The 13,118-nt window shown below is 41.1% G+C and overlaps 1 protein-coding gene across 1 annotated transcript in view; it reads left to right on the top strand.

Moving 5' to 3' along the window:
- The window catches only part of LOC126091381 (mediator of RNA polymerase II transcription subunit 4), a 73,347-nt gene that overhangs the window by 28,302 nt on the left and 31,927 nt on the right, over positions 1 to 13,118 (top strand). Inside the window, exon 3 of the mRNA XM_049907056.1 lies at positions 4,038 to 4,209. Within this exon, the coding sequence (XP_049763013.1) occupies positions 4,038 to 4,209 (172 nt within the window). The remainder of the gene's footprint in view (positions 1 to 4,037; positions 4,210 to 13,118) is intronic.

Consider the following 13,118-nt stretch of genomic DNA (forward strand, 5'->3'; position numbering starts at 1 on the left):
GATGCTCCTCTATGAAGGAAGATTGGACTGGAGTGCCACAGGACTCTGTCCTAGGTCCCTTTCTGTTTGTCATTGCAATTAACGATCCAACTTACCATATGGGAGCAGTTTCAGTCTTGTGTTATGTAGATGACACAACACTGCTCAAAACACGCTATGACATGGGAGAACTGCAATAGGCAAAGCAGGAAAAATTAGAACTAGCAGTGAAGTGTGTTTTTTCCCAATGAACTCCTCTATGATCTTGATAAAACATAGGAAGCAATTCTGGGCTTAGCTACAGCTGTGGAACGTAAATCAGTATAATTGTTAGGCTTTCAAATTGATTTGAAATTGAACTGAGAGGAACGTATCACCATGTCAGTAAAAAAAGAAGAAGAAGAAAGAGGAGAAGGAGAATTAGCAGTAGCAGTAATCAGAGTAATGAGCAGAGTGAAATCTAATGAAAAGTGCTGTCCACTCTTTATCAAGATAGTCCATACATCTGCTCAGTGTTGCCTTATTTCATAAGTGAGTTCAACAGTAGAGAGACTATACACCCTCACAATTCCAGAGGTAAACTGAACTTTATTATGCCGAGACACGAACTCGCAAAGACTGTAAACTCTCACAAAATGACATGCCCACAAATTCTTGTAAATTTTCAATATTAGCTTGGACATTGCCCTATAATACTTTCAAAGCTAAGATGCATGACTGGTTACTCACTCACTCATTGTACAAGATGGCCAAACTACTTGAAATAAACAGGGCTGACATTAGTACTTAAGCATATTTCTAAAATATACGGAATTAAATTTTAAAGACGTCAACTGTAAAAATTAGTCTTAATTTTATATTTGATGCGGACTGTTTTGTAAGTAGGACATCCACAACTAAAATAATTGTACACACTGAAAGGAACACTCAAACAAATTAAATTATGCTGAGGTTTTGAATGGCATTGGTAAAACTGATCGAGAGCCAGTTTCCCCACATAAGCAGTTTTATTGTAGTCACTCAGAGACTATAAAAATACTTATAAAGTCTAATGTCCTATGTTATCTAAATATCTCCATGGATATTCCAAAGTGCAGTGAGCAGTACTGACACAACCACCAATTTAAGTCCACCTGAATAAAGCCAGTTGTCGGTGATACTTTACGTTCAGAGAGTGCCAATGCCCCTAATATAAAAATGTTATAAAAATTGGGTGAGGGAGGTCAACTAGGAGTTACAAGTAGATCTAACTGAGTGAATAATTAAAATAATAATGTTGGATTCATGTGCTATGTGAAACTGTGTCTAGAATGTTGAACATCTGAACATTGAGATGACATCGAAGAATACACCAGTGTCTGGTGCTCCCATTTTGACAACACCTATGTATGTGTCATCAGGAATAGTAGGTGTGTTCCTAAAATGAAAGTCTCTGTGAGACAAAGTGTCTCACCATCATAAATAATATGAAGGAAACAAGACCTAAGGAGAACACTTATCAGAAGGTACTGGTGTGTGAGGAATGAACATTTATTCTGCATGGTAGTAAGGCTGTCAGAATTGGCTTCCTGGGTTAAAGGACAACGTAGCCTCTGTGACGAAATGTGGAGTCCAGGTAACAGTGGGCCACTGAACATTGTAAACCAGTGTGGTGCACAGATAACAACAGGAGCGCAAGGTGTGAGTGCCATCTACCACTCTTGGATTCTGAGAAAGCAGTACGCTGATTGGACCTAGGGACTCACTACAGAGCAGATAAAAAAATTTATAAATTTGTGTTGCCATAGATAACGGTAAAAATATAAAAGATGCTAATGTGCCATTGTGTATAAAGACTTACTAATATACAAAATATATAAAATAGAAACTCTTAAGAACCAGGATATGACGCAAACTGGTAGTACATAAGAGACATATTTGAGGGGGTGTTGGGAGGAACAGGATGGTGGTGATGGTTTGTGAGGGAGCTGGAAAGGGGGTGATGGTTTGTGAGAGAGCTGGAAGTTACTCGAAAAATTGGAAGACTTAAAAAGATGTACAGATTATAAGAGTTAGTAAGCAGACACCACCATTATTAAACATATCTTCAACATCCTAGTCGTCTCCTGCCACACCTTGGTAGACGTGACACCAGCAGCAGTCGACCTTATGTTCGCCCTGAAGATGGCCCCTGCGATGGGCTGAAACTGGTCGGCACTAAATAAATAAAAAATCCGATTAAGACTGTTTCCTTAATACTGAGTTAATTTATAGCAATCACTGTTTCTCCACAACCATGTTGTCCAAACATCCTGGTCATCTATTGAATTTTGATTATTTTGGGTCATTTGACTAACTTTAATTATGGATTCACTGTGTATTACTGCTTATGGTTTCTTATAATATTTTGTCTTCTCATCCACTCATCCCCTCTTTCCAGTCCCACCCTCCCTGTCCTCATTATTGCCCTACCCCTCCTTTCTTTCCTTTCCAGTTGCCTATCTCATATTTCCGGATACTTCTTATCGGATAGTCAATGAAACATATTTTATGTGTTATGATCTTTTTGATAGGAATCAACATTGATTCCGAAAACAATGATGTGGAATTCTGCTCACTTTGTTGGTTGATGAGATCCATAGGGCCATAGATAACTGTGGCCAGGTTGATGCCTAGTCCTTGACTTCTGAAAGGCCAGTGCAGGAATCTGATGAAATTGTTAGCAGCTTGTTGGATTGCCAATAACAAAGCAGAACACTGATGCTTGTTGTGGGGATTGGCAGTTAAGCATCAACATAAATTTATTCATGTATGTATTGTGCATAAATAGGCAGACACACTCATTAGTTAGTGTCCGCCGCTCGTGGTCTCGCGGTAGCGTTCTCGCTTCCCGAGCACGGGGTCCCGGGTTCGATTCCCGGCGGGGTCAGGGATTTTCACCTGCCTCGAGATGACTGGGTGTTCGTGTTGTCCTCATCATTTCATCATCATCCAGGAAAGTGGCGAAATTGGACTGAGCAAAGACTGGGTAATTGTACGGGCGCTGATAACCACGCAGTTGAGCGCCCCACAAACCAAACATCATCATCATCACACTCATTAGTGTTTGATTACATGATTGGTTATTAACTAGTGAAAACAACATCTACCATAAAATGCTGGGAGTAATGATAAATGACACACAAAAATAGTTGGAAGCAGATGCCAACTTCAGATTCAAAAGAAGAAGCCTAGGAAGTGTAATTCACCTAAGAAAAAAGTGATTCACAAAACACTCATTCGACCAAGTCTTGAGCACTTCTTATTCTGGGACCCTCACTTAATAATATTAATAGAGGATATAAAGAAAATATGTAGAAGAGTGGTGCATTTTGCCATTTTTGCTTTCATTCACGCAAGCCCAACTCACATAACCATTGTGTCTGACAACTGAGGTTGGAGGAGATGGTGAGTCACTGACAGGCATGACAGAAAGACTGCTAAACATGAGCTTTTGGCCAATAGGTCTTCTTTTGAAGTAGACAACACACACACACACACACACACACACACACACACACACACAAATGGCCGTTGTCTCTGAAGACAGGGGTCATGTTTGTGTGTGTTGTGCTTGTCTGTCTGTATGTGTGTGTGTGTGTGTGTGTGTGTGTGTGTGTGTGTTTTACCTACTTTAGATGAAGCCCATTTCTCCAACAGCTCACCTGTTTAGCAGTCTTTTTGTTGTGGAAGTCTGTGACTCTACATCTCCTGTACATCATGACTAAAAATCTATATTTTTCACAATATTGTCGGATTTCGTACACAGGCATACTGACAGTCATCCTTCCCATGTAATGTTTTCAGTCTGATAACTGTGATATAGGGTCTTAACTTGGATCCAGTTAAGTGCCTCTTTTTTTACCAAAAGTTCCTACCATTACACACTGTTAGGCGCCTTTCGAAGTATAGATGTATTTAGGTTTTACAGGAGTTGAGAATGTTTCATCTCTTCACTTTTTATGTAGCTTACTGATTTACAGTCTTTTAGAAGTAAGTATAATACCTTTCATTTGAATTTTTTTTTTCCTCTCTAACAGGCCACTGCTATATTTCAAGCAAAACAAAAACTGCAGTCAATTGCAAGGGCCAACAAAAGGCCTGTTCCATCAGAGGACTTAATAAAGTTTGCTCACCGAATTAGTGCTTCAAATGCTGTTTGCGCTCCATTGACATGGCAGCAAGGTGATCCCCGAAGACCATATCCCACAGGTGAGTTTTCCAGCACTGGTGTCCGCATTGCGTCACTACTGGAGTTACTATTCTCGAACATACATTCTTTTAGTACAGCGTATATCTTAGTTGAATCATTGAAGGATGTCAATCCATTATTTGAGGAGTCTGAGTGTGCTATTGCTTCAGATATTACATTTGTAACTGTATAAACTGACATTATAGGAGTATGAGTTTGTCAGTTAGCGTACATGCTGAAGGATGCTGGAAAATAATATTCCTATTATTGGGGCACCAATCAGTGACTCATACTCTTTCAAAAGTAAAGAGAGGCATCATTTGTGACTCATTCCACTTTGAAAATAAAGTTTAGATAGCAGCAGTGTTTCCCCAAGACTTTCTAACCTGAAAAACTGACAAGTCCTCTCCCCATAGCTCCCAATGCTGGTATAGTTGCCTCCTATGTGTAATGGACTCCTATTAAGCGGAATGCAAAACCCAAATGCCTTACGACTCAAGTCTTAGAAATCTGCAGTCTACAGGGCTGCAAAACTGCCTGAGCCTCTCATTTCAAACCCTCCACGTGTCTCTGTACCAAAGAGTACTGAGTAAAGGTTGGGAATTAGTATGGGCACTAATAACTGCGCAGTTGAGCGCTCCACAATCTGAAAAATCATCATCATCACAATCCAAAGCGACTGGTATCATGAACACTGACATGAGCTACCACTGGACCCAGTGCTCTTCATGGCATCCAGAAGCACACAGGGTACACCATGGACTCAGTCCCCGCTAGGGCAGCCAAATCCCTACTGAGCTCCATTATACACCTAAGATTGAAGTTCCCAGCTGCCAGTAATTCCACCTTCTGTGAATGCCCACATCTTGGAGGTCCGAAGGCTTCTTCTGAAACAGGCAAGCACCTGCATCTGGTTCAGGATCTTTACCAGCTAATACCTGAAACATGTTTCTCAGATGAACTGGGGAGGCTTTTCGATCGTGCCTTCCCCTCAGAAAGTCTTTCGGTGCTTGCCGCACATTCAGATGACCTCCCACATGATCACAGATGAGGGTCAACCTCAATGCTGGCAGTAAGTGGAGTGGCACAGCAGTGGACTGATCGTAGGATGGATGGGCCGTGGTGGTCATCTCTTATACCCCATCTCCAGGCTCCCACAGTCGTGCCTACTGGCAACAGCCTCAAGCTGCTTGAATAAAGCCAGCCCCGCCCCGCCTGGAGCTCTGAGCGAAGAGTCACCAACTGAGCTTGCATCTGAACCCATTAATCACAGTCCTTATCCATGCTAAAGATGGTAGAAATATACACTAGACAGTTACTAAAATGTGGAACTGTGCCTCGTAAATACACAAATATGCAAGAAATTTGAGAATTTAAACTAAAAGCACACAAATAAAATAAGTCGCTGATATAACAGTTCACAAATAGATTGGTGTGCTGCGCTCTGCTTTGATGCTCTAGGGATACCTAACTGGCATTATACTAATATTAAAAAATCAACATACAAATGCATATTCAAATCGTATAGCTTGTACGCACATTGACGTCAAAGCAACCATGTAAGGCAGTACGCATACAAATGAAAGTGAAGTGATCTGAGTATTCTAGCAACTTAATTTTAGTGTCAAATTCAAGTATTTTTGCAAGCTCAGTTATATTCACATATCTCTTGATAATGAACATGGCTCAAAATTAGTAATGAAATAAGCTATTACAATTACAGCATTGGTAGACTCATTATGTCTTCCATGGAAATTCAAACAGTCTCTGTCATGAAATATTTTTTGTGCACTAAACAGAATCCAGTCAAACAGAAAGTAAAAATAACACAGGATAGAATAATTACGATATTGTGAAAATTATATTCACAGTTATATTCACATATCTCTTGATAATGAACATGGCTCAAAATTAGTAATGAAAAAAGCTATTACAATTACAGCATTGGTAGACTGATTATGTCTTCCATGGAAATTGAAACAGGCTCTGTCATGAAATATTTTTTGTGCACTAAACTGAATCCAGTCAAAAAGAAAGTAAAAATAACACAGGATAGAATAATTACGATATTGTGAAAATGATAGATTGCTACTTACCATATGGTAGAGATGTTGAGTTGCGGACAGGCACATAAAAGACCTATAAACAACTAAGTTTTCGACAAAGAGGCCTTCTTCTGAATTAGACAGCATATGCGCACGTGCCCATCCACACACACACACACACACACACACACACACACACACACACACACACACACTCATACACAACTCACACATGTGACCACTGTCTCTGGCTGCCATTGCCAGACTGCCAGCAACAATGCATGTTAGGAAAAGCAGTCTTATTGGTGGGGGTAAGGAGGAGGCTGGTGCAGGGACGGACAGGACAGTGGAAAAGCAATCTTAGTGGTGGGGGTAAGGAGGAGGCTGGTGCAGGGACGGATAGGACAATGAAGTGCTGCATGTGGGAGCATATAGGGATGAGTTTTGGAGAAGGTAGGGCAGCTAGATGTAGTTGGGAGGTTAGACGGGGGGAGCAGAAAAGGATGAAATTAAAAAACTATGGACGCATTCGTGAGAAGGCTGTGTAGTGTTCGAGTGAGAACAAGGAAGGGGACAGGTGGATGAAGGACAGTGACTAACGAAGGTTGAGGTCAGAAGAATTACTAGAATGTAGGATATATTGCAGGGAGAATTCCCACCTGTGCAATTCGGAAAAGCTAATGTTGGTAGGAGGGATCCAGATGGCACCAGCAGAACTTTATTCATTTCAATGATAGCTTCACAGCCTGTGCCATCTGGATCCTTCCTACCGACACCAGCTTTTCTGAATAGCACTGGTGGGAACTCTCCCTGCAATATATCCTATGTTCCTGTAACCCTCTTGACCTCAACCTTCATTAGTTGCTGTCCTTCACCCACCTATCGCCTTCCCTTTCCCACTCCAGCACTACATAGCCTTCTACTCCATCGACACATTTACAGTCTTTTTACTTCTTCCCCTTTCTGCTCCTCCGCCCCATCCCCACACCCACCGCACCCCTCCATCTAACCTCCAGACTGCACCTGGCTGCTCTACCCTCTCCCCATATTATCCTTGTTTGCTCCCGCAAGCAGCACTTAACCGTCCCCTAACCTCCTATCCCCCCCCTAGTCTCCTACTTACCCCAGCTATCCAGATTGCTCCTCCCACAATGCACTGTTGCTCACAGTCTGGCCTCGGCAACCAGAGACAGTGGTCGTGTGTGTGTGTGTGTGTGTGTGTGTGTGTGTGTGTGTGTGTGTGTGTGTGTGTGATTCGAAAGAAGGACTTTTGGATGAATCATAATATTGTAAAAATTGCACAATAATACAAAATTTTACTCATAAGTTCCTTACGACTTCCAAATTTCTTTTCCATATCTTGTATTCACACTAATTCATTGTTGCTGTGACTTTTATCTTCTCTTCAGGGATGAGTACATCATATCATTTGTTTTAGTAATTAAATTCTAAAGATCTGGAAGTGCAGTGCCAAACCTCTGGCATGGCTGTCTACGCAGTAGCGGTTGGCATTCGTACCATGTGGCTGCCCAGAGGCAGACAGTTTCTGCCAACATGCAGTGATTGGAACTTTTGCATTGTCTGATCTGACCACAGTTATGTACAGGGATATTCAAAAAGAAAGAACTGATTTCAAATATTTTTTTGTTTCCAAACTATGATAGGTAGAAACACAATTCCAATGTTCCTGGAAAGAGAAAAGGTCAAATTTTTATGCATTCAATGACAGCACCAAAATGGTGGCTCATTTCCTGCCACACACACAAAGCAACTAGTCTCTTGTTATCAAATTCACAGCTTCAACAATCTGAAGTCACAGACTTCCAAGAGCGTCAGACATAGGGATAAAAACATGGTCTTTTACGTAACTCAACAGATAAAAGTCACAAGGTATGAGGTCTGGAGACCTGGAAGGCAACAGGTGATGAAATTCATCTTATGCTCCTCCTAATCCAATCTAACATCCTGAAATAGTGTCATTCAGATAACATTGGAAGTACTTAGAGAATTCTCTAAGCACTTCTGACTTTACCTGTAAGACACCATTCCAGGACGTTGGATTGGAAGAGGAGGAGCAGAACTTCATCGCCACTGGCCTCCCAGGTCTCCAGACCTCATACATTGTGACTTTTATCTGTTGAGTTACGTAAAAGACCATGTTTTTATCCCTATGCCTGATGCTCTTGGAAGTCCATGACTTCACATTGTTGCAGCTGTGAATTTGATAACGAGAGACTAATTGCTTTGTGTGTGGCAGGAAATGAGCCACCATTTTGGTGCTCACATTGAATGCATAAAAATTTGAACTTTTCTCTTTCCAGGAATGTGTTTCTATCTTTTGTCATTTGGAAGCAATAAATGTTTGAAATCTGTTCCTTCTTTTTGAATAGCCCTGTATTACTAAATAATATAATTTCACACACCTGGAGATGGGATGTTAAAGTCTCGAAACCAGCCACAGTTTGAATAAATATAGTGCAGCTGAAGCAGATCTCTCTAAATTAATTATCAGTTGCAGATGTCCTTCTCAGATAGGATGCCAATGATCAATGTGCAGGCGTATGAAATGACACAGAATCCAAAAGCTGATAGAATATTAATGCAGCAGGATGAAAATTGTACATTGGTTGTTTTTCTGCATGATACTACAAAAGGTCTGAGGGGTGAGTAATAAATATGGAATACCACTCCTTACATCTGTCTGTTAAGTAATACATCATATGACAGAACCAACCTTCAGCTGCACCACTATAAAACTATGCACAATGGAGATCTGACTGTAAACAATATTTTGGTCCTGATGTTGAAATTGCAGTGGACGTAATGTAACACTGTTTCAACTGCTGAAAGTATCTCCCACATAAATTAATTAAAAGTGTTAATATAGTCTGACTTCTAATGAAATTATGGATGTCAAGTGCGATTACACAGAGGTGAAATTAATTGAGCTGCATTTTGCAGCTGACAAAGTTCAGGAATAGGTGAAGTTAATACACCACAGTTCCCACTTAAAAGGTGGATAACACTATTGACTGAAAATTCACTTGATTGACAGAGCTAATGCTCTTTATATATGTGGTGCTACAACTGCTGAGGCGAACACCGTATGCAGTGAGAAATTCACCTAGAATTCCTATCAAGATGGAACAGCCCAGTGTTTACCATGCAGCATGTAGAGTCTGCCATGTGGTGAACTGTGCACCACAGTTGTGACTCAATCAAAGTAGCCCATTCGTCGATATAGGTCACAGAACTATGTCTCCAAACCAGACACAAAATTGTGATGCCATGCGAGCCAAGGCTCTCAGTCAGACAATTCACTCGGATTACCTCACAGCAAAAAAAAACAAAAATCAACAAGTGTATTGTGGGCCATGTGGCTACTGCTCAACAGTTACGCTTCTGTTTGATTACAAGTTTCGCTTCAGTTGTCTGACCATGACTGTCCTCTCTCTCCAGCTTCCTGCTACTTACTGCCACCCTCCTCATTTGTACTTTATGAAAAACTATGTGCTCCATGTGTAGTTCCTTCAAAAAGCACACTCCGCCAATGGCAGAGCATGGGCAGTACGTTTCAAAAGTAGCATGTTTTTTTAATACCCAATACTGCCTCCCTCCAACAGATCCTTTTCCACCTGTCTTCTCTATTTCGGCACCAAATGGGTGCCCTCCGGTGCACGCCTTGACATCACTGTCAGCTCACAAATCAAAACATAGATTCACAATTCACATCGGAACACTACCATGGGAGCCTACGTGTCCTTCAAAGGATTCAGCAGATCTTAGAATGTCTATGCAGTGCACATCAGTGTCGATACTAACCCATTATGATGCCCGAAGCGAAATGTTTTGTTTCACAGGTCGATATGGCATTCTTGGGAAGGCTAATGGAAAAACATTGTCAGGGCTGCCTGAAAAGCTGAGGTGCACTCCCCCTCCTCTGCAGGGATCAATTTACTAGCTCCCTGTTCCGTCGTGATCTGGCAAAGGAGCCATAAAAACTCTGGTGCCGGCCTCTGCACAGAAAAGGCCCGTATTGTCTTAAATGCACACCCATGCTGAAGACACTCATACCCCCCTAGCCCCTCCCTGCAGGGGGAATCGATGACCAAGTCTCCTCACCCGTCGCCCCAGTATACCTGGGCTCAGAGCTTTGCATTCTTTAAGTCTTCAAATTGCCAGCAATAAAGTGGCTGCTGCGCTGTCTGTACTGGTGGTTGCTGTTGCCCCCAACAGCAGCCTTAGCAGTCCATTACGAAGACTTATTTCCAGCATGAGCACAATTCCTTCACCTCAAAATACTCCATGAAAAATTACAGTCAACCAACATGTGCCTAATCACTATCAGTCCTCTATACAGTTAATTGAATTGGTCACTGTGCCTCGTGTATGTGACATTAGTGCCGTAATCCGCATGCTGCCCATAATTGTGATCAGTTCGGTGAAAGGGAAGTGAATCCAAGGGCTAGCCACTTTTCAATATCTCTGCCAAGGTGTCGTGGGGAAAGGCTCGTAAGGCCCCTACACAACTGGAGCAATTGACATTGCCACAAAAGTATGTACAGACCACCATGTTTCTGCTTAAGAGGTTAAGTGCTATAGATGTGGACGTAAAGGTCATGTACAGAAGCAATGTTGGCAACCTGAATACAACAAGTGTGGACAAACTGGACACTGAGCACAGGACTTTGGCAATTGAAGGCAGAGGAAATGACACCAGCAGAAGCAGCTGTAAAATGCAAATGGGAGTGCTTCAACCATCAGAAAGCATTTCCAGTTGGACATAACACTGCGCAAATAGATGCACAAATGCAATGCAGCTTTGTAGAAAGCAAGGAACATAAATTTCTGATAGACATGGGTGCATATGTGTCAGTCGTCAGTCTGAACATTGGATGCAGAAGTAAACTTCAGTCTTCATGTTACTAATTACATGGAGTAGGCAACAATAATGTAGTGTCGTTAGGTACGATGCTGCTTAATTTTAATATTTGAATTAAAAAATTTTGTAAGCATATGGAAGAGTTACTGTATATATAGGTGAAGCATATTCTTGGATTCTTGGGCTGGATTTTTTCAATGAATTGCGCTAAAATCAATTTTTGTTGTGTACAGTTGAACTCAGTAGGATTCTGTGTCCATTGGGGGATATAATTGCAAGCGAGACTGTGTGTCAAGGCACAATCCTCCTGTTTGCCGACTAAATTGCAAACATGTGTGCTAAAGGTTGGCTCCCTTGTGAAAATACTATAGAAAGTTAGTTGGATTTCTGTTGATACCGATTTACCACATGAATCATTGTGAGTGGTAAAGGCATTGGTGGATAATGAAGAGTTAGACAAAATGCATTGTTTTGTGCGTGTCAGCATACCAAGTGTAAGTAGTATTAATGATGAATTTGAATGATTGCCTGTCTAGAGGTAGAGGTATTAGATGGAGAGAATGTTGATGACCCAGCACAAGCAAACCATCGACGCAGCAGTGTACAGAGGGTCACTTGCAAGTAGTGACTGTGGGACAATGGAAGCTTTGCTAATACTGTTTATGGATTTGTTCAATATTAATGATCCCTTACCAGTGATGCCTGTTACCCAGCACCATATACCTACAGGTAGTATTGCGCCAGTCCACCGCGTAGCAAACCATCTCCAATCCATAATGTAGGAGTTCAAAAACCAACAGTGGCTTTACGTATAATGGAGCACAAGGGAGGGACAATGTTTCCTGTTCTGAAAAAGTCATCAGACGGTACTAAGAGGTACAGATTCTGTTGAGATTACTGTTGTTTGAGTGCAAAAGCTGTCGCTGATGCATATCCCATTCCCAGTATTATTTAAACATTAGACAATTTAGGACAGAGCCAGTACCTTACAACCGATATCATTGACTACAAATGGTCCCAGAAGATAGGTCAAAGACCACTTTCACAGTTCCACATGGAAATTACAGTATTTTATACTTAAAAATATGCCAACCACATTCAAGAGGCTATTAGATGGGTGCTATATGGAATGAAGCAAAAAAAAAAAAAAAAAAAAAAAAAAAAAAAAAAAAAAAAAAAAAAAAAAAAAAAAAACATGTTATTTTTGGACAGTGTCATTGTATTTTTGAAGGATATGCCAGGACACATGAAGTGCTTGGAAGATGTATTTAGCAGGCTACAATCTGCACATCTGATGCTTAGTAGCTAAGTGCATTTTTGCACAGACATAGATGAACTATGTTCGATATGTAATTAGTGGGAAAGGTGTTCAAACTGATCCTCACCTAACAGAAGTAAACTGGAACTTTTCAACGCCACAGACCACGAAACATCTGCTATCGTTCCTGGGTTTTGCAGTTATCATTGCAGATTCATAAGTAATTTTGAACAGATCTCAGAACCTTTGAATCAGGTGTTGAGGAAGGCTGTAAAATTCCAGTGATGAGCAGATTGTCAAGCAGTTTTGAAACATTGAAGATTGCATCCAGTACTGATCTTTCCTGATTTTGAAAAGAAATTTATCATCTCATTTGATGCCAGCGATGGGATAGTTTGTTTTATTCTGACACCCAAACCTGCAGATGTCAGGCACTCAGATCAGTACCAAACGGTGTATGTCGATAGAGCATCAACCAAAACACCAATTTAATTCATGCTGTCATCCAGTAGAACATGCGTAAACGGTAATTAAAAGTAACACCAGAACTATCGAGTACAGGAAAAGCATATGTGTGACTGATTGTTTTGCATATCTCACGTGGGTGAGTTGGTAGAGTTGAGGTTGTTGTACCAAAGGGCCTGCGTTCAAACCTACCCCACTGATGATAATTTCCAATTTCTTTTAAGTGTTTGCATGTGAACCTGTTATATTTGAGAACTTTGGAAGCGTGACATGTAAAAG

The sequence above is a fragment of the Schistocerca cancellata genome, chromosome 1 (genome assembly GCF_023864275.1).
Source record: "Schistocerca cancellata isolate TAMUIC-IGC-003103 chromosome 1, iqSchCanc2.1, whole genome shotgun sequence".
Lineage (NCBI taxonomy): Eukaryota > Metazoa > Arthropoda > Insecta > Orthoptera > Acrididae > Schistocerca > Schistocerca cancellata.